This window comes from Corapipo altera, unplaced genomic scaffold (genome assembly GCF_003945725.1).
Source record: "Corapipo altera isolate COAL_440 unplaced genomic scaffold, ASM394572v1 46, whole genome shotgun sequence".
NCBI lineage: Eukaryota > Metazoa > Chordata > Aves > Passeriformes > Pipridae > Corapipo > Corapipo altera.
This window is the reverse complement of record NW_020884883.1, coordinates 4,506,404-4,525,599: the sequence shown is the minus strand read 5'-3', so window position 1 is coordinate 4,525,599 and position 19,196 is coordinate 4,506,404. Positions and strand designations below refer to the sequence as shown.

The following is a 19,196-nucleotide window of genomic DNA, read 5'->3' as shown; positions in this document are numbered from 1 at the left end:
TGTTTTTTGAAAATTGAGTCCCAAATCAATCCGCCTACTGATAACACAGAATAAAGTGCTTTCAAATAATCTCTAGAGTATTATAACAAAGTATACTAAGCAGAATCAAAAGTTATGATGCATAGATGTTGTGTGTTTCATCATCAACACAGGTTACATAAACACTTAGCACCCGAGCTTCAGCAGTGGTACTTACTTAACACCTTTCAGATTTGTGTAATCCCTACGTATTCCTTAAGACCTTGTAGTCCTTGACATGGAATAATTAGCATGACATGTCCTGGGATAACTAGAACTCTCCAAACAATTCCAATGGACAGTCTGGGATTTTAGCACTGTTGGAAATAATTTCCAACAGGTAGTTTGAATGCAGACACCCTGCTTTGGTGGACGAAAAGAATTTAAAAGTGTGGAATTAGCTAGACCATGCCAATTTGCTTCATGACCTGGTACCATTTATTTTAACAGTATAAATATGCTAATAATAACTACAACTACTACTACCTTTCCTTACCTCCAAATTTGAATAACAGACATAGGACAAAGTAATAGAATCCTAGAATACTCTGAGTTGGAAGGGATCCATAATGATCACTGCAGTCCAATTTACAGCCCTGCACAGGACTACCCCAAGAATCACACCATGTTTGTTTGACATCTTTTGGCAAAGAGACACTCAAATACAACTGGTTTAGACCCAAGAACCAGTATCTTAGTCCTTTCTGATTTTCTTTATCTAGATGCCTACAGAATTCCTCATGGTCTGGAGATTCAGTTTCCAGTAATACCAGTTAGGGGCAATATGAAAAACAAAGAAAGCCCGGTTTAGCAAAGTAATTTTTTATGTTCTTGATGACCCTGAATTCTAGATTGCTAACATCCTATGAAAAAATAATCTGAATGAAACCTATCCACATCCAGCCTTGTCCCTTTACGAATTATTAAGCTGGCAATGAAGAAAACTCACCACAGGCAACACATTAATGAAACTCTGTTTAATTCTTCAGGAATGTCCGCGCTCAAAAGCAAAGATAAATTTTCAGTTATTACAAATTTTACTTCAAGGCAGGTCTTCAAGTGACCTTCAATCTCTTAAGGTTTTCCTTTCTCTAAATTTTAAATCAATTGCATTAATAAGAGCTATTCATATCTGTACAAACATTATGTAACTGACATTAACAGGCTCCATTAATCTAGGACAGAACAAGACCTCTTCTGCTTTCAGTTACTTTTACCAAGTTTTATATGATGCCTTTGTGATATATATATATATGAAAGATTCATAATTTGCTTGCTTTTAAAGCAATTTTTCACAGGACCTATAAATTTTGAATTGTTCAAATTTGCTCCTTTAATATTTTTACGTTTGCTAGTTTAATTTCCTTGATCTGCCGAAATTCATTATAAACTTATTTTTTCTCACTTTTTGGCAGAGCAAAATCCAATGTTTGTTGCTATCAGTTCTATCTTAAATGTTCAGCTTCTGAAATTAGGGTCCTATTTGTATCATCCCTGCTATTTATATTAGGAATGGAAAAAGTGGGATAGATTTGTATCACCTAACTTTAGGCACCTACTTTAGACGATATGCTAAGAGGCAAGTCAAGACAGTAAAAGTGGCTCCTATAAAGGACGGCTGAAAGTGTTGATATCAAGTTTCACATTTGAACAGCTCTCTGGAATAGAATAATTTTCTGCACTGAATATCTAGGCAGTTTATGGAGACTAGCCTGTTTATTTAGGAAATCAAATTATGTAGGTTGTATGACTGTCCTCAATACTTCTTAAAAATTGAGGGAGAGTATGTCTCCCTAAACTCATTTGTGTGCCCAAACTGATAAGAAAAAACTTTTAATTGTTGCTAAAGTACTTGCAGTAGACAGTTCATGCAACAAAGGATATCCAAATTAAATACCTTTTCCCCTGGCACTCATAATCACCTGTTTTTCATATCAGTCTAATTAATAATTAAAAGTCAAGGCAAAGAAAGTAATTAAATCATAGAATAGTTGGGGTTGGAAGGGAGCTTAAATGTCATTTAGGTCAACCCCACTGCAATAAGCAAGGACATCTTCAACTAAATCAGGTTGCTCAGAGACTACCCTGACCTTGAATGTTTCCAATCATGGGGCATTCACTGCCTCTCTGGGAAACCTGTGACAGGGCTTTACCACCCTCAATGTGAAAAAACTTCTTCCTTAGGGCTAATCTGAATCAATCCTCTTTCAGTTTAAAATTATTACCCCTTGTCCTATCACAACAGGTCTTGCTAAATAGTTTGTCCCAATCGTTCTTATAGGCCCCCTTTTACATACTGGAAGGCTGCAATAAGGTCACCCTGGAGCCTTCTCTTCTCTAGGCTGAACAGCCCCCCTTCTTTCAGTCTTTCCTATAGGAGAGGTGTTCCATCCCTTTAATCATCTTTGTGGCCCTCCTCTGGATCTGTTAGAACAGATCCATGTCCTTCTTGAACAGGATGCATCACTCTAGGTGGGGCTCTCAAGAGCAGAACAGAGTAGCAGAATCAACTCCTCTGACCTTCTGGCACTCTATTTTAGATGCAGCCCAGGACATGTTTGGCTTTCTGGGCTGCAAGTGCACATTGCTGGGTCATGTCCAGCCTCTCATCCACCAGCACCCCCAACTTCTTCTTGGCAGGGCTGCTCTCAATCCATTCATTCCCCAGCCTGTATTGATACTGGGGATTATCTTGACCCAGGTAAAGGACCTGGCACTGAAGTTCCCACGGGCCCACTTCTCAAGCTTGTCCAGGTCCCTCTGGATGGCATTCTGTCCTTCAGGTACGTCAACCACACCACACAACTTGGTGTTTTCTGCAAACTTGCTGAGGGTGTACTCACCGAGTTTATGTCACTGACGAAGACATTAAACAGTACTGGTCCCAGTACAGACCTCTGAGGGACACCACTTGTCACTGATGTCCATTGGAACACTGAGTCATTGACTACTATCCTCTGGATCCAACCATCCAACGAATTCCTTATCAGTTGGACAGTCCACCCATCAAATCCATCTCCCTCCAATTTAGACAGGAGGATGTTGTGGGGGACTGTGTCAAAGGCATTACAGAAGTCTAGATAAATGATATCTGGAGCCCTTCCTTGTTCCCTGATGTAGTCATCTGACCATTGAAGGCTATAGGGTTGGTCAGGCAGGACTTGCCCTCTGTGAAGGCATGCTGGCTGTCTCAAATCACCTCCCTGTTCTCCAAGTGCCTTATCACAGCTTCTAGGAGGATCCGTTCCCTGATCTTCCCAGGAACAGAGGTGAGGCTGACGTAGGTAGTTCCTGGGTTCCTCCTTTATATCCTGTTTAAAAATGGGTGCAGTGTTTTCCTTTTTCCAGTCACCTGGGACTTCACCCTACTGACATGAAATTTCAGATATCATGGAGAGTGGTTTGGCAACTCAATCAGCCAATTCTCTCAGGACTCTGGGATGCATCTCATCAGGTCCCATAGACTTATATGTGTTCAGGTTCCTCAAGTGGTCATGAAACTGATCCTTCCTTACAGTGGGAGGGACTTTGCTCTCCCATTCCCCACCTTGCAGCCCATCCTCTTGCAAGGTGTCAGAAGAGAGATTGCCAGTGAAGACTAAATGTTAAATTCTTATATGGAATAGGTATTTATTTTGGTTGTAGAGGTAATTTTATTATCTACTATACACAGAATTGAAGTCTGTAGTGGGTTTTGAGGCATATTTTTTCAAAGAATTAAACCAAATATAAGAAAACAGTTTCCTGTGTAAGAAAATGTCAATGCTTAAATATTTTAATAACTTCTGGGAAAGCCTATATATGTCTAAGTACATTGTAAGATGATGAAATGGTGACATGTGACAAAGTATTGAAACTAATAAATTCAAACTATATGTCCTGATATGAAGAATTTTTTGACTCAGTCTTTGACTTCTTTAATAAAAATTCCGTAATTAATTTCTGCAGTAAAATGCTATAAAAGGCACCTTGTCTGTTTTTCACTTCTATAATCTACAAACCCAGCATTTTTGAAAACAGCCAGGATTAGGTTCTGTGCTCTTGAGCAATAATGCCAGATTCATGCAATGAAAGCAGATGTAAGTTTAACTCATTAGTTTTGTAATACAAGCTTCAGAGTATTTTCTAGAATTAATTAATTAGCCTGGAAAATGCTACTGTTTTATTTTACAAAGCGCTGTTACAGGAAGTAAGAATGCTTCCCAAAGCAGTAAATTCATCGGACTTTGGGACATTTGTCTAGTTGGAGTAGAAGAAATATATCATCAGGCTTCTAAGCTCCAAAATCACAGACAAACAAACACAGTCTGCATAGCCTGATAGATGCCAAACAGATCAGATTTGGATTCACTCCTTGGCTGTCTGTGCACATGATGTAAATCAAGAGTTAAAAGACTCACTACTGCAGTGTTGCATGCAAATATACACTACACTTTCCAAGACCTGGCTGGGAGTTCCATTGTTCCCCTCTCATGTATTTCACGGTTCTATCTAATCCAGTTTTTAGGTTTAGAGTGGAAGATTCTACTCATTACTGTGGATTAGTAAGAACAGTACAAATCTGTTGTATTGAGTTGGTAATTTCAGAATTTCAAACCATAGAAAACTTGGTTTTATAATTTTAAAACTGACTAGATATGCATATGCAAGCTTTACAAATTTTCCAACAATGTAATCACAAGAATTAAAAAAAAAAGCATAATGTAATAGAAGTCTTACCTGGTCTGAGGGAGAACAGCATTTATTTGCCATTTTCATCTATGACAGAGATGGAAGAACACACAGTTATTTATATGCTGAAGAGTTTCTGTGATGCAATTAGCATTGATCAACTTAGTTATGGAATACAGTATTAATACTTGTATTAATATATTTTTAAAAAATTAAATCATTCAGTGCTTAAATACTAGATTTTTACTACTATACTGAATTTAAAAAAAACCCCAAGATTTGAAAGACAAAAGCCTTTTATCAGAGTTTTCATTATATCCTTCATAAAGATTTGCATGTATGAACTTAAATTTGCCACTCTGAGTGAAAATATTGTACTGTACTGTAGACACTTCAGTTAAAAAATTGCTTAAGCAGATTTACAAATGAGGTCTGTGATTAAGTATTTGTGAAATGAAGACAATAGAGTGTAAGATGTGTTGAAGGATGAAAGGAAAATTGTATGGGCTTTCCTTTTAGTTTGCTCTTCAAGATAAAGTTACATATCTCTCTCTTTTTCTCTTTGTTTAGGTAATGAAGAGTTTTGTTCATTTTGGCTTTTCTATGGCAAAGTTTGCATAGATAAGCAGCAGACAAACCCTGACATATATTCCTTTCTTTAAAGGGTAACACTTTAATGTGCAATGTTGATAAGTATAGATAAGAATCTAGAAAGAAAAAAGATGAGACTGGAAAAACAGACTCCTCGATAATTTTCAGTAAGCTGAAAATTGTCCTAGATTTGATGAGTACTTGCAAAGGACCTTGACATCAAAAAGCCTGTTTTAGAAGACATGAAAGGCTTGTGATAAGAAAACCAAAACCTATACACATATGCACATGTAAAACTACAAATGCCACAGGAAACAAGCAGAAGAAATCCAGGGGAGTGATAGAGGGTCTGAGGATGAGGTGACCAAGATACGGGGAGCCTGGGGAATCTGCCAGACCTGGCTGTCACCTTGGGTTGTGTGCTGGAAGATCCTGTCAGGCCCTTGGAGTGGCCCTGCCATGGTCCCTACTACCTCCCTCCCACCCTAGAGGAGGAACAGGGACTACCACAACATAGGCAGGTCACAGCTTGCAGTTGTTGGCCCCTGCATCACAGCACAGGCATGGACCAAAGACAAGAACGGAACTAAAATTCAGCTGCTAAGCAGAACAAGGGGCCCTAGCAAGGTTCCTTCCAGGTCATGCACAGAGGTGTGGCTTAGCACAGCCTGGCTCCAGGCTGCATGGCTGCACTAAGCCAGAGCAGGCCTGCAGCACTGAGGTGGGGGGGAAGAGCTGGCAGAGATTCTTGGTGCCCTGTCAGTAACAAACCAGTGAGAACTCAAGAAACTCACTCTGTAACTTGGTTAAAACAAATTGGTGACATGCCCAGTGTCACAGAAGGAAGCTGATCTCACCAGTCTGATTTGTTGGTAGGCTTAATCCTGCTAGAGTAGTCGTGCAGGACATAACGAAAAGACACACGGAATACTTTAATGTCAGTAGAAATGCTGACACGTCCTGCCCATATTCTGCCCCAAGCTTTCTCTTGTGCTTCAGATAAAAATACACACACAAAGTAAATATATAGAAGCCATGTTATACACACAGAAAATATAATTTCCTTGCAAGTATCCAAAACCATGCTGAATAATGAGATTACTATAGTACAAATCAGTGCAAGTAAAAAGGTACAGACGTGCCTGGAAAAAAAATGTGTGAGACTGGCCATGCAGGTTTTTCTGCACAATGAGGGTAGAGTATTGTGAAGTGCACCCTCATAAGCAGTTCAGCTTCCCTTTGATAAGGGCAAGAGGGAAGAATGCATTGGACTTCACAGCTATTCACTGCATAGTCTTAGCTCATCCCTGTTCAAAGCAGGGATGTCTGTGGCCCTGATACAACTGTGGGGAAAGATCATATTATGTCCCTATGTAATGGGGCTGAGAAGTATGTACTCTCCACTTCACCAGGCAGCATGTGTTCTCTACATGCCTCCACAGCTGGTGCAGAGAGACAGGAATGGGATACACTTACCTTGTTGGCAGTGCATAGGCTCTTAGCACTGCAGTACAGTAACAGGAGCAGGAGATAGCAGGGGAACTAAAACAAAAAACCTGGATCTGCAAAGACTGCAGGCAACTTTGAAAAGGAACTATTAAACAAATTATAATTCCTAGACTCTGTTCTGATAGGACACATACAGGACAGGAACAGACTGGGGAGGAAATAGTTCAGAATTGTTTACCTAAATCTAAATACCTCCTGGGCTGGGATTTATCTCACATATAATATACCTATTTTCTCTCTCCTGACAGCAGTGAGAGTGAAGGATCCTGACAGGCACCTATTTTTTTCCCTAGCTATAATAGTAATTAACTATTATTAACTCAACTGCAACACAGAGTATCACTTAGATACATGTTTACATGAAGGAATAAAAGAAAAGGTTTGTACATTATAACATACAATTAAAAAAGCTGTAAAAGGCATAAATATGATCTGGATCAACAAACCTACTTTGATTCCAAATTTTAAGTTTCTACCAACCTCCTATGAAACTGTTTGAATGATTTATAAAAACCATAAATAATGTTTAAAGGGGAACAAGTGCATCATAACTTGTTCTCTTATCTGCTTATGAGCTACTCATTTATTTATGAATTTTTTTAAAAAATAAGACCACTAGAATATAGTGGGAAAAAATACAAAACCTTGAAAAAGTTATAAATACAAGAAACAAGTCTCTGTAATGTAGATGAACTGGTAGCATTAACTTTAGATGCTTCTACCCATTATGACTATGTTAATGTTTGGTGCCATATTTCAAAGAAAAAAAGTTGCACATATCTAATAACTGGCAATTTGAATGGTGCAAAATAGGGAGAGAAATATAAATTATCCCAAAAAATTCTCTTCTAAAAAATGATTTCCATCACAAGTTGTCACTTCAGCCTAAAAAGAACCCTCCAGTGAAAGAAATTAAGAACAGCAGCAGTGAGAAGCACATGCAGATTAACTTGCTTCCTGTGCTTCTTATTACATCATGGAATATTCACTGACAGTTTCTGTTACCTCTCTTCCCTCAGTTTCTTCAACTGCACCTCCTTCTGCGAGAAAAGAAGCGTATGAAGAAATAAATCTGAGGTGCTGATTCACCTCTATTTATTTCTGCCAAAGGTAAATGCGAAGAGGTTTGCAAACATTGAAATCGGAGACTGAATCACAAAGGAAGATGATAGGATAGTTTGATTCTGGTAGAAAAGTATGTGAAAAAAAAGAATATGAACAGAATGATGAATAATTTGGAGCAAGGGTCCTCAGAAAAAAAAGTAATGCATGCTGCTTGCAAAGCCAATTGTTTCTAGAAGATTTTCTGAGCTAAGCATAAAAAGCATGTATCAGTAAGGAGGGCTAAAAAGATACCCTTACATTTTTCTCCATGTTGCAGTATTCCCTGTGCTCCTCTGTCATCTAAGAACTAACTTTCTCCAGGTTGGTACCAGAATCATTAGTTCTCATCTACCAAGTAGCACTTTCTAAATATGCTAACATACAGGGGTAGCAGCCTTATGCAGTGACAACTCCTCACATCTTCACTGTTGAAAGATGATTCCTCCTTTACACTTGATCCCCGGAGACCTTGTCTTTGTATAGAAGTTAGAAGTTTCAGTACTTCAAAAGAGTAGTCTGACAATAGCAGAAGTGTCACATTGTGGCAGAGCTATTTTTGTACTACCTACATTAGGATTGTCTTCTGGCATCAGCAGAAGATCTGACAAAAAGCTGCCAGTTGCTGAATGAAATTGTATTAGGGTAAAATAAAAAAAATGAAGTATATTAGGATAAAGTGACACAGGAAAGCTTGTGTGCACTGTAAGAAAACAGTCTGTATTAGAAGCTCTTTAAGAACTAAAATTCTAAAAGAAATTATGCAAAATTTTATGCAAATATGTAGGACAAAGGATGCTACAAGAGTAGCATGAATACACATGGATTAAGTAAGATTAAGTAAGAAAGACTGAGGTGCAGGAAAAGTTGCTAAAGTCATGAAACAATTATCAGCAAAACAAAATCTAAAAATATGTGGAAGTAAAATGTGAATAATGGAAAATATTGATTAAAAACTTAGTAATATTTTAGGTCAGGTAAGAATGCTGATATCATGCCAAATGTATCAGCAAGAAGATCCATTGTGACTATCTAGTAATTAATTTCCATACAGAGATGATGGCATAGTACAGAACAGGAAATGACTAGTTTAAATATTTGGAGAAGCAATTGAACTTAGAGTCAGCATAACCCATAACTAGATAAGGAAGATTCTGGATTTCTGAATGAGTAGTGATTATCTTCAGGTACTCCTGGAGAATGGGAGAGACACTCTACAGAACTGGAAAAGTGCAGAAACAGTAAAGAGGTCTGAAGGAATTATAGATCCATTCCCTAATGTCAATTTCTGAGGTATGACAAGAAAAGAAGGATTCCGTGAAATGATAGTACTAAGGTAATAAAAAGCATTCAAAATGGACTTTCAAGAAGCCCAATATAAAGGCTTTGCCCTAAGCACTGTGGATGGTGGTCTATTTGGCTGTCCAGAGGCAGCAAGTGCTCTCCAGCCTCCTTCTGCTGTAAACTTCTGCTGCACTCTAACCCCACAATCCTCATCTTAAAACTGGTCTGCCATAAAAGGGATTCTCACTGACTATTACATCTCCTGTTCTGATGATCAGTAATCAAAATGCTCTGGTTGGACCTTTCCAGTTGTACCACAGGCTGCACATCTAATGAAGTCCATTAAGTCCAAGTAAAAAGTTTATGTGCTTCTCATATGAGCTACATAGAGTTTACTTTATAACATAGAGTAATCAAACCCACAAAACATGGGAATTCATCTGTTCATAACATTCATGACTGTTATTTCTCAGACCTTTCCTGGGAACAGCCACTTATATTAACACCAGATGGACTACTTTGTTTACAGAATTCAGTGTTGTAATAGATAAGGGAGAAGACCAATGAAACTACTCAGACAGAACCCAACACAGTGAAGATACTATGTCAGGACATGTATTACTGCACATAGTGCCTTTGAAAAAAAACAGACTAGCATGCTATGATGATAAAAGCTGCTACTTGCATTTATAGCCACTTTTTATTGTCTTATTCACTTATATCCTTGGAGTGGCTTTTATTCAGTTGATTTCATTAGAAAGAAAAACAAATTGTCTAAGTAACTATGAACTGGAATTGCTCTAAAAATATTAGTATGCACTTTCTTAGAATTGTCCAATAATAACACTGTGTACATGATGTAAATTGCTAAATAGAGAATATTTATAAAGAATGCATCATAAGCAAAAATGATTTCGTCAAAGAGATTGCTTAAGCAATTGAATATTTGAAGATTTAACGGAATACATGAACTATAGTGATCAAAAGGAATTCCATGTAACTTTTGATGACTAGAAAAATAAATTAAATTTTAAATCTCTTTTAACCAAAGATTTATGTTGAAATCCAATACAAATTCTACGCAATATAATCTGAAGAACTAAGCAACAGTTCATCTAGAGTACAAAGCATAAAATTAAAGTCATGTTACTAAATCATAATTTATAAAAGACGTTACAGATTCAACATATTTAAGAAAAAATATTAAAAACCTGTACAGTCAATTCTTTCAGTGATAACAGTGCTTTTATATTTTCATCACTGATTTTTACCATTTCTTAAAGATAAATATATTTTCAATATTGTACATTATCCAGTTCCCTATTTAACTTTATGGTTCATTCCAAAATCTTCAATAGTTTTTAGTTGTTCTTTGTTAGAATAATAATGTGTTGTCCAAATTGCAATTTTCTGTTTCTCCAAGGATTAGATAATACTTCTGCTTGCAACAACAAATGTTACTTATTAATTTACAGGAATAACTTAAAAAAGCATAAGTACCTTTATACTTCTAGAGAGAAAGGAGAAAAATAGAATAATATGATCTTCAATAAATCAACTCTTAGACAACTTAGAGAGGTTTAAAATAATGTCTCCCAATAAGCATCTGTAAACTGCCCTTCACTAGCTATGGAATTTTCACACGCCTACTTCAAAATTAACAAATGTTAATTTCAAGCACAGTTTATTTACAAAAATGTAAAAATTATATATTTGGTCATGTCTAAAGCTCTGTGAAATTACCACCAGGGATAAATATTTTGCCTTAATAAGTCTTAAAAATAATAAATGCAATGTTTTTCTACTACTCTCTGTTCTGTGATAACACTGCTAGTCCTGGAAACTTCATGATAGTTTTGATCAGACCACCTCTCCCTGCTTTTTCCTTTCTCCTTTTCCTCCTCATACACAATCATTTTATATATTGTCTCTTAAATGTGAATTGTTTTCTACCCTTTGAAAACTAGAAAAAATTTTACAATAGCATAGACAAGAAAATATGCAGAAAGTAACATACATTTTGAAGTGTCAAATCACTGATGTTAGTTGACATTGCTCTCAGCCAGTCAGCACTCTCCTGGGCTGTATAAAACTGAAGTATCCCAGTACCAACTCCATCGAGTGCCAGCACTTCAAATGCATTAGATCTGCAGTAAGAAGAAAGATATCCATAAAGGAAGATACATCAATTTTCTGAAACTGCCCAATATTTATCAGTGTTCAAGTGATTTTTATGCCTTTTGACCAGTTTTGAGTGTTTACTTTACAAATCAAAAGAAAGGCAACAAAAAGAAGGATAATAATGGGCAGTACCAGGAGCAACAGATACAATATGAACTTTCTCTGTACCAGCATACATGTGTTTCTGATCATTTACTTCCCCTGAGTATACATAATAGGTTCATAACTGCTGAACTTAATGTAGTCTATTAAGAAAGTACGCATTAGATCTTTTTGAACAAACATATTTTTTTTTTAAACCGAATCGCCAATTTTCTTCATTGCATTTTAGCTTCATCTACTAGGAATGTACGAAGATGCAAAGAACTGTCTTCCTAACTTCCATTTCTTGGTTTCCAATATTTTTCTACATGTCATTCAAAGTAATGTTTACTTTAAGCTCTTTTATGACATAGGAATTTGAAAAATGTTCTCAGGAGTTTCTTTAAATATTTTTCTTTAAACAAATTTCTCAAAACAGCATTGACACATGGGAATGCGCAATTGCATTTTATTAAGTTTTAATGCAACTTTCACATGCTTATAGCATCTTTATTCTGCAAATGCCAGTGATTTCCTCACTATCTGCAGTAAGTTACTGATACAGGTTAGAAATCCAAGAGGGGCAATTTTTCTTCCCCCTGCCCCCCACTGTAAAAAAGATGGAGTTTGAATGGAAAGGGGGAAGGGAGTCAATTAGCCTTACAAAAAGAACTAGCTGGTCAGACTGCATTCCTAATGTATGGCCCATCAGAGGCTGAGGGGAGAGGGGAGGAGTTTTGGGAGGGGGTGGCAGGGCTCTTTTCAGAAGGGGAGAGGTTAAGATGGCAGAGTTCTCTCTCTCGGACGGAGACGGGGGCCCTGTGTGCAAGCGTTTGGAGAGGCCTGAAGGTCTGTCTTTCTGGCTTCTCATCCTGGTCAGCCCTGACTGCTGGCCTCAATTTGCCTGAGAGTTGTCTTTTGTCTCCAGCTCGGACCTGCTGCGTTCTCATTGGAGAGTCTCCGTGCTCCCTGGGAGAAAAGGAGGAGCTTTTGGGGTGCCGTCATCTGAGAACAACAGTGAGTCCTGTGGGGGTGGACTGATTTTCCTTCTGCCCTTCTTCCACTGGGGGAAGGGCCCCCCGTTGTTTCTTTTTGGCTTCTCCTGCGATCCGAGACAATCCCCCAGACCACTCCCCCCGTGTGGTGACCGCCAGAGCCCAACAGTACCCCCTGCAGACCACCACAGAGCACTGCAGGTTCTGCACCTCCAGCGATCCAACAGCGCCCCCTGCCAACCGTGATTAGAACTGCGCTAAAGGACAGAGAAGTATTCAGACTTTTTCTTTTGTTTGAAGGGGACTTTTGGGTACAGGACTAGTGTCTAGTTTTTTTTGTGTTCTGTTACTGTTCTTGCCAACACACATTGATTAAAGTCCCTCAATTTTGAATTTACAATTGCTGAGAGTGAGAAGTTTGGTCTATCTCATAACTCATCCTCTTTGGCAAACATTCCAGTCTCTTTAGACTGAGACAGTTACGCATTGTGTATTTATGTCTGAAAACCCCTGCCTTTGGATGATGGTGGGATATGCTTTTTTTTACTACAAGATTTTTCAATAGGAACAACAAAGGTTCATTATGTAGTTGCATGGAAGTACATTGATGTAAATGTAAAAAAAAGTGACATGCAACAGTTGCAGTAACTAAACTTCAGAAAGATTCACAGATTATTTAAATGCCTATGACTGTCAGGAGAATTACATTTCTGTCATATATTATTGTGAAAGACAATTATAATTATCTGAATGATATGTTTGTTGTGTATATAATATGGAGAATATCACTGCTACCTTCTACATTTACAGATTATTTATTTATACCTATAGCTGTATTGCTTCATTTTTGGTACTAACTTAGAAGAAAGTCAACTACTGAATCCAAAATACTGCTCTATGAAGTTGCTGAGTTTTCCTAGGGTTCTCTGATCCAAGGTGGAGTCCTCTACTGCTTAATCTATGATATATGCCAACATAAGCATTCAAAATGACACACAGAGGTTCATAAGCAGTAATTAATTTGTGACTTAGCGAAAAAGTTATTTAACTAACCTTTGTCATTTGTAGGGATTTTTATGGTGAATGGGAATACTGAATTCTATTACTTGCCGAAAAAGGTAACATCACATACAATATTAATAAGACAAAGTATCTGAATAGATATATATGACAGGTTTTACTGTTACAAAAGTTGCAAAGCGTTATACTTGCTTTTTGCAAAAATTACATGCTTGGCCTGAAGACTTAAAGATATATATAAGCCGATTCCCTGTTTTACTTTCATGATTGAATTATCATGGTAACTACTAAAACCTGGTGGCAATGGCATAATTCTGTGTCACTTTCATTTGAGTAAATCTGTTTCAACTCTTCAGAAAGAAAGAAAAGGTCAAAACAAATCCTTTCATTGTCTTCAAGTAAATTGAGTCACTCACCTCTCAAGCACATTGCTCTTTTTACCTAAGGCTCTGACAAAGATCCCAACAGTGCTGTAATGAAATGACTTACGGAATGATCTTGTCAACATCCCACTGAGACAGTGAAAATTCCCTATTCATTGATACATGGAAGCTGGAAACAGACTTAATTTGGTGCTGTGAAGAGAGGCCACTCACAATACCCAGCTTAGATATCCAATTCAAATATCAAACCTATGATGGTAGAATCCTTACCTAGTGAAAGGGTAATCCTTGTATGGGGCTTCATCACTGAAAGTGTGCTCAGCTTACTCTTGCTCAAAGGGGTGTCCACCAAGATCCCCAAGCCCTTCCTGTAGAGCTCTTCCCTTGCTCCATAAGACTGACACCAGGACATCCTTTCCCAGGATCTCGGTTTGGTTCAAAGCATCTGATGTGCCAATGGTGGTCACGTTGCCTGATACATGTGACTGAGACCTTTGGGGCACTGCTTTCCCCACTGTGCTGACTTGGGCAGGAAGGTAGTTTTACCTGAGAGCAGTCTAGTGCATTAAATGACACAGGAAACAAAAGAGCCAAGGCTTTTCAAAGAAAAAGATGTCAGCCATGAAGTCTGTGCTAGTAATACAGTGATTTTACTCTCAACTTTGATCAACTTTACTATGATTATTTCTTGCCTTCAGTTTCAATAATTTCCCTCTGATGAGACTATAATATATTGATATTGTTCCAGGTATCACACTGTGTTCTGAAAAGCATAGTGTATAGAACGCTACAAGTAAAAACAAATATTAAAAGTAAAAATAAAAGTTTACCAAAATGAATACTGAGGTTTTTGTTTTAAGTGAAATAATTAATTCAAGCACTAAGATAGTGCTAGAATTCAGGAGAAAATAAATCTGAGAGGCTTAAATGCCATGCCTCTCTCTCTACCATTTCCTCAAAACACAGAAAAGAAAAAAAACAGAGGCAGAGCAAAGCACATATTCCTATTAGGTGATGAGGAGCTTTCCATTTAATACCAAATAGTAAGTTTGAGAGGTCTCAAGATGCTATAAAGTTGCTGTAGTTTTGGTTTGGGTTTTTTGGGGGGGGTGTTGTTTTGTTTGTTTGTTTGTTTTATTTTGTTTATTTGTGTGTGTGTACGTGGGATTTTTTGAGTCTACAAGATAATTTTAAAACACAGTCAGAGGAATTTACCATCTCTTCTATTACAGCAGTTGTGGTACTGACTATCGCAACTAGAACCAGGAACGAATATTTTCATTTCCTAAATTTTAGAAATTTGTGTCAAATTACCCTCACATTTCTTGATTTCAAATTTGTCTCCCAATCTTTAACTTTGTTTCCTTTAAGCATTTCTGCCAAGGAGCATGAGGCACTGTTTTCCATACTCAGCCTCTTTCTATCTCATTTTCATGGTGAAATGACGAATGGACCTGCGTTCCTGGTCTCCTTTGGGGTTTGTTTATGGTAATAAGTTATTTTAATAAAATAAACACTCTCTTTGTGAGAATGGTAGAGAGAATAAGAGATGAACATTGTAAGACTTCAAGTTATTTGTTTGACATTGACACTTTTAAACAGATATTGTTAATTAATATTAATAAAGCATATTTTGCCATACAGCTGAAATGAGAAAAGCTGAATTTTTACTTTACTGGAGGCTAAGAATTTCAGTGAAACATATTTTTAGATTTCTCAGTATCTGTGGCATGTGAAACCATCCCTCCATTAGACTTACATAACTATTTTATTGTGTTGCCCTTATAAAAACCTAGATGTATGTCTGACAGCAGCTGTTTTACCTGAAGTTTACCACCATGCTGATACAGACAGACAGATTTGATCTTCCCAGGTCCTAAATCAGTATTCCTTCCTGTTTGTATGATTTCTTTGATTTCCAAGTTGAGTTTTTATTGCTTTTGTTTCAACGTTTTCTTGTGGTTTGTTTATAGTGGTATATATGATCCTCTTCCTGGAATTTATATTTAAACTGAAGTTTTATGGACTATGGGTAGATCTGAGTGGAAATTCTCCATAAAGAATTATCTGAATTACTTAATCTCTTTGAAATGTCACATTAAAAATAATAGGATTTTATATTGTAAATGTCATATAGTCTTGTACCTTAAAAAATGTTCAAATGTGCTCATATATCTGGACTATTAACAGAAACTATGTAGCTAAAAAGATATCAAAGCATTAAACATAAACTTGGATTGCATTTTATGTTTGTGGTATTTTGGGGGGAGCATTTTGCTTCCAGCATTGTAACTTTGGTTTATTTTTATTACACTTAGAGCAATCAAATAAGATAACTGAAGTAACATAGACATTATACTTCTAACTGATGTGTCAAAAAACAGTAAGCAGGTACTCATTAAGGTTTTGTAACTCAAACAGATTATGTTTAACTCCTAGATCTTTCTCAAAATGGTTTATTTCACTTCTTAGTTTTCAATTTAATTAAGGTATTTTGTTAACTTACTGAAATGTTAAATGGAAAAAACAATTCTTAAGAAAGATTCTGTTAAAAAAACAGTGAGTCCATTAAAAAAAATCAACTACACAATATTCTGTAGTAATTTCAATGGCCAGAATAACAAGGAATAGAAAGCAACACCTAAATCTAATTAGGTCATTTTGTATGGGGACCATAGTTACATGGGCTCATTGATAAGGGACCTGAATTACTTCCACTCACTTCTTCAATTTTCCACATTCTAAATAAGCATTTTTTCTTCAGTGTCTAAACTAATAATGTTCAAGGGGTTATAGCTACTGTACCTTCACTCAAAGCTCCAGTCAATACAGTGTATAAAAAATATTATACAGTACTACCAGTATCTGCTATAAGGACTAAAAATACTTATCTACATTTTCCCAAATAACAATTTAGACATTTCATAAGAAAACTGAAAGACTACAATGAGTGAACTACATTCTCCACTTTCTATAAGACTACTTATCTTCTATATCTTAAATAACCCCCCCTACAAAACTTATTATGAACTACAAATTCTTCTGGCTGAGAAAGACCTACTGATCTCATTATTTCTCTGTTAAACTTACATCAGACTTATTGACCAACTCTATCCTCAATATTTGAAAAATGTTTCCATTACCAACCACCAATTAAGCATATTCAGAGCAACAGCATTCTCATTGTATATATTACTTTACTTCTTACAGAGAAAAACTACATTGATGGATTGGTGAGAAGTGTAAAATAATAGAAGTAGTAATGCTATATAATAAAGGCAATTGAATAAAAAAAAAATTATTGAATTGCTAAGTAATCAAAAAGATTAATCAGCCTGCTGCATATAAATATTCAGATCGACTCCAATCATATCAACAATATGACATACACTAATTCAGAGTGATTTCGCTTCTTAATACAATGTTTAGTCTTCCATTGAGAAGAGGAATGGCATCTACTACATTTCTTAAATTTCCTTTAAAATATTCTTGGCAATTTTTTTGCTTTTGTTTTGTGGTATGGACAAGCATACTTGGAAGTCACACTGCAGTATTTTCAGTCATTCCTTTGTAAGGAAGGAAAAAATAAATCCCATTCTCTCTTGTTTCTCTTAATATGTATGGTGCTATCAGAACCTAAAATATATAAAAAAACATGCTCCTGTGTCATTAAGTCACCAGTCTTCCTTGGAAAATCTTCCTTGGAAAAAACAATAAAAAGTCAAGTGTAATGAAAGGTCAAAGGCAACTCCTTTCTCTTCAAATGAAAAAAAGAATAACAATCAAATAGATACACATGATCATGTCCTTCTCATGACACAAGAGTAGTCTGAAAATATGCCTTTTTTTACCAATGTTACCAGAAAACTTATATGGACAGAAGAATTTAAACTGCACAGTTTAACCCCAAAGGAATACAACTGAATCTGATTAGATTAGACTAGATTTGATCTAAGGTACACTAAAAGTAAACTACAGTCTAACAGACAACTCTAGCTATATAACATATTTCCAATTGAAAAATGAATATTGAGCAAAATGCTGACATGCCATACATTGTCATACTTTGTTGTTTGGCTTTTTTTTTTAAATAAAGGTTAACAAAAAGATGGCATTCAGGAAAAATATCAGACTCTGTGCGACTGTATGACAGACAATCTTTATTCTTGTTCCTAAGGTTATCTGTGAGTTATTTAATGAAAAAATGCTGAAAAGATGAAACAATCTCAAAAATTGTTTGGAGAAGTAAAGTGAATGAGGTCAGACGAGCCATCCAGACTGGTTGATGGCAGTTTACCACATCAGAACAGCAAGAGTACCTGGATTCTCATTTACAGACACTATACATAGCATATACAATATTATATTTTTAAAAATCAGTTTGGGATTAAGTATAGTAACAAAAGTATGGAAAATTCTGCTGTAGCCAATTGCAATAATTCCCCAGATGTAAAAGATGTTTTCCTATCAGGGAAAAGAGGAATTGAAGAACGCAGAGTGTTCATTACCTGTGAGTGGACAGACAGCAAAATGATCCTACAGGCCTCAATAACCTTTCATAAGCCATAATATTTTGCATTGTTAAAAAGCAATGTCAAAAGCCAAAGGGCTGTAGGTAATTTTTGATGGAAAGAATTATATAGCACTGTCTGAATTTAATTCTGGTAGGAAGCAGGGGAAAAAGACCTTTTATGCAGTTCATCTAGCTGAGCAGAAGGCACACAGCTGTGTATGTGACACTACAGATGATAGTTCCAACACTTCAACAACTCCAACACTGACTTCAATAGTAATCTGGCTGTTCTGGTGCCAGGGCACCTCTGCAAGACCAATTGAGGTAACTTAGTGGATAAAATATAATGAAGCATTGCAACAAAACAAAGTTATGACAAAGAACACGAGAGAGACAAAAAGTTACAAGCATGACAGACTCATGGACTCATATAATACAGAAAAAACAGGCATGCTGTCAAAGGGTGTATGCAAATAGGCTTAGAGTAAATATTCAGAGTATGGAAAAATTAGCAAATTGGTCAGAAGGATCTGTGATACGTTCAGGGAAGTGAATTGTAAGGGACTCTCTCCAGATTTTAGACTGATGGCTGAAATGTGAAAGGGAACAGAGATGTGTAGATATGGCTGAAAGAAGGATTGTTATTTAGACTGATCATAGGTTTTATGATAAGAGGAGTTTGGCAAAAATAAACACTTTTAGTAAGAACATGGAAAACACCTCATCCAGTTAATCTCAAGGCAATATTGCTTTAATGCTCATATAGATGTTTCTGTTTGTTTATCAAAATAAGCAAGGAGTACTTACTAGAAGTAAAGTATCATGGGATGGTGATAAGCTGTGTGGAAT

At 36.5% G+C, this 19,196-nt stretch overlaps 1 protein-coding gene across 1 annotated transcript in view; it reads right to left on the bottom strand.

Moving 5' to 3' along the window:
- The window catches only part of SNTG2 (syntrophin gamma 2), a 152,992-nt gene that overhangs the window by 37,285 nt on the left and 96,511 nt on the right, over positions 1-19,196 (bottom strand). Inside the window, exons 10-11 of the mRNA XM_027641128.1 lie at positions 11,192-11,321; positions 4,738-4,776 (exon numbers count right to left, since the gene is read on the bottom strand). Of these exons, the coding sequence (XP_027496929.1) occupies positions 4,738-4,776; positions 11,192-11,321 (169 nt within the window). The remainder of the gene's footprint in view (positions 1-4,737; positions 4,777-11,191; positions 11,322-19,196) is intronic.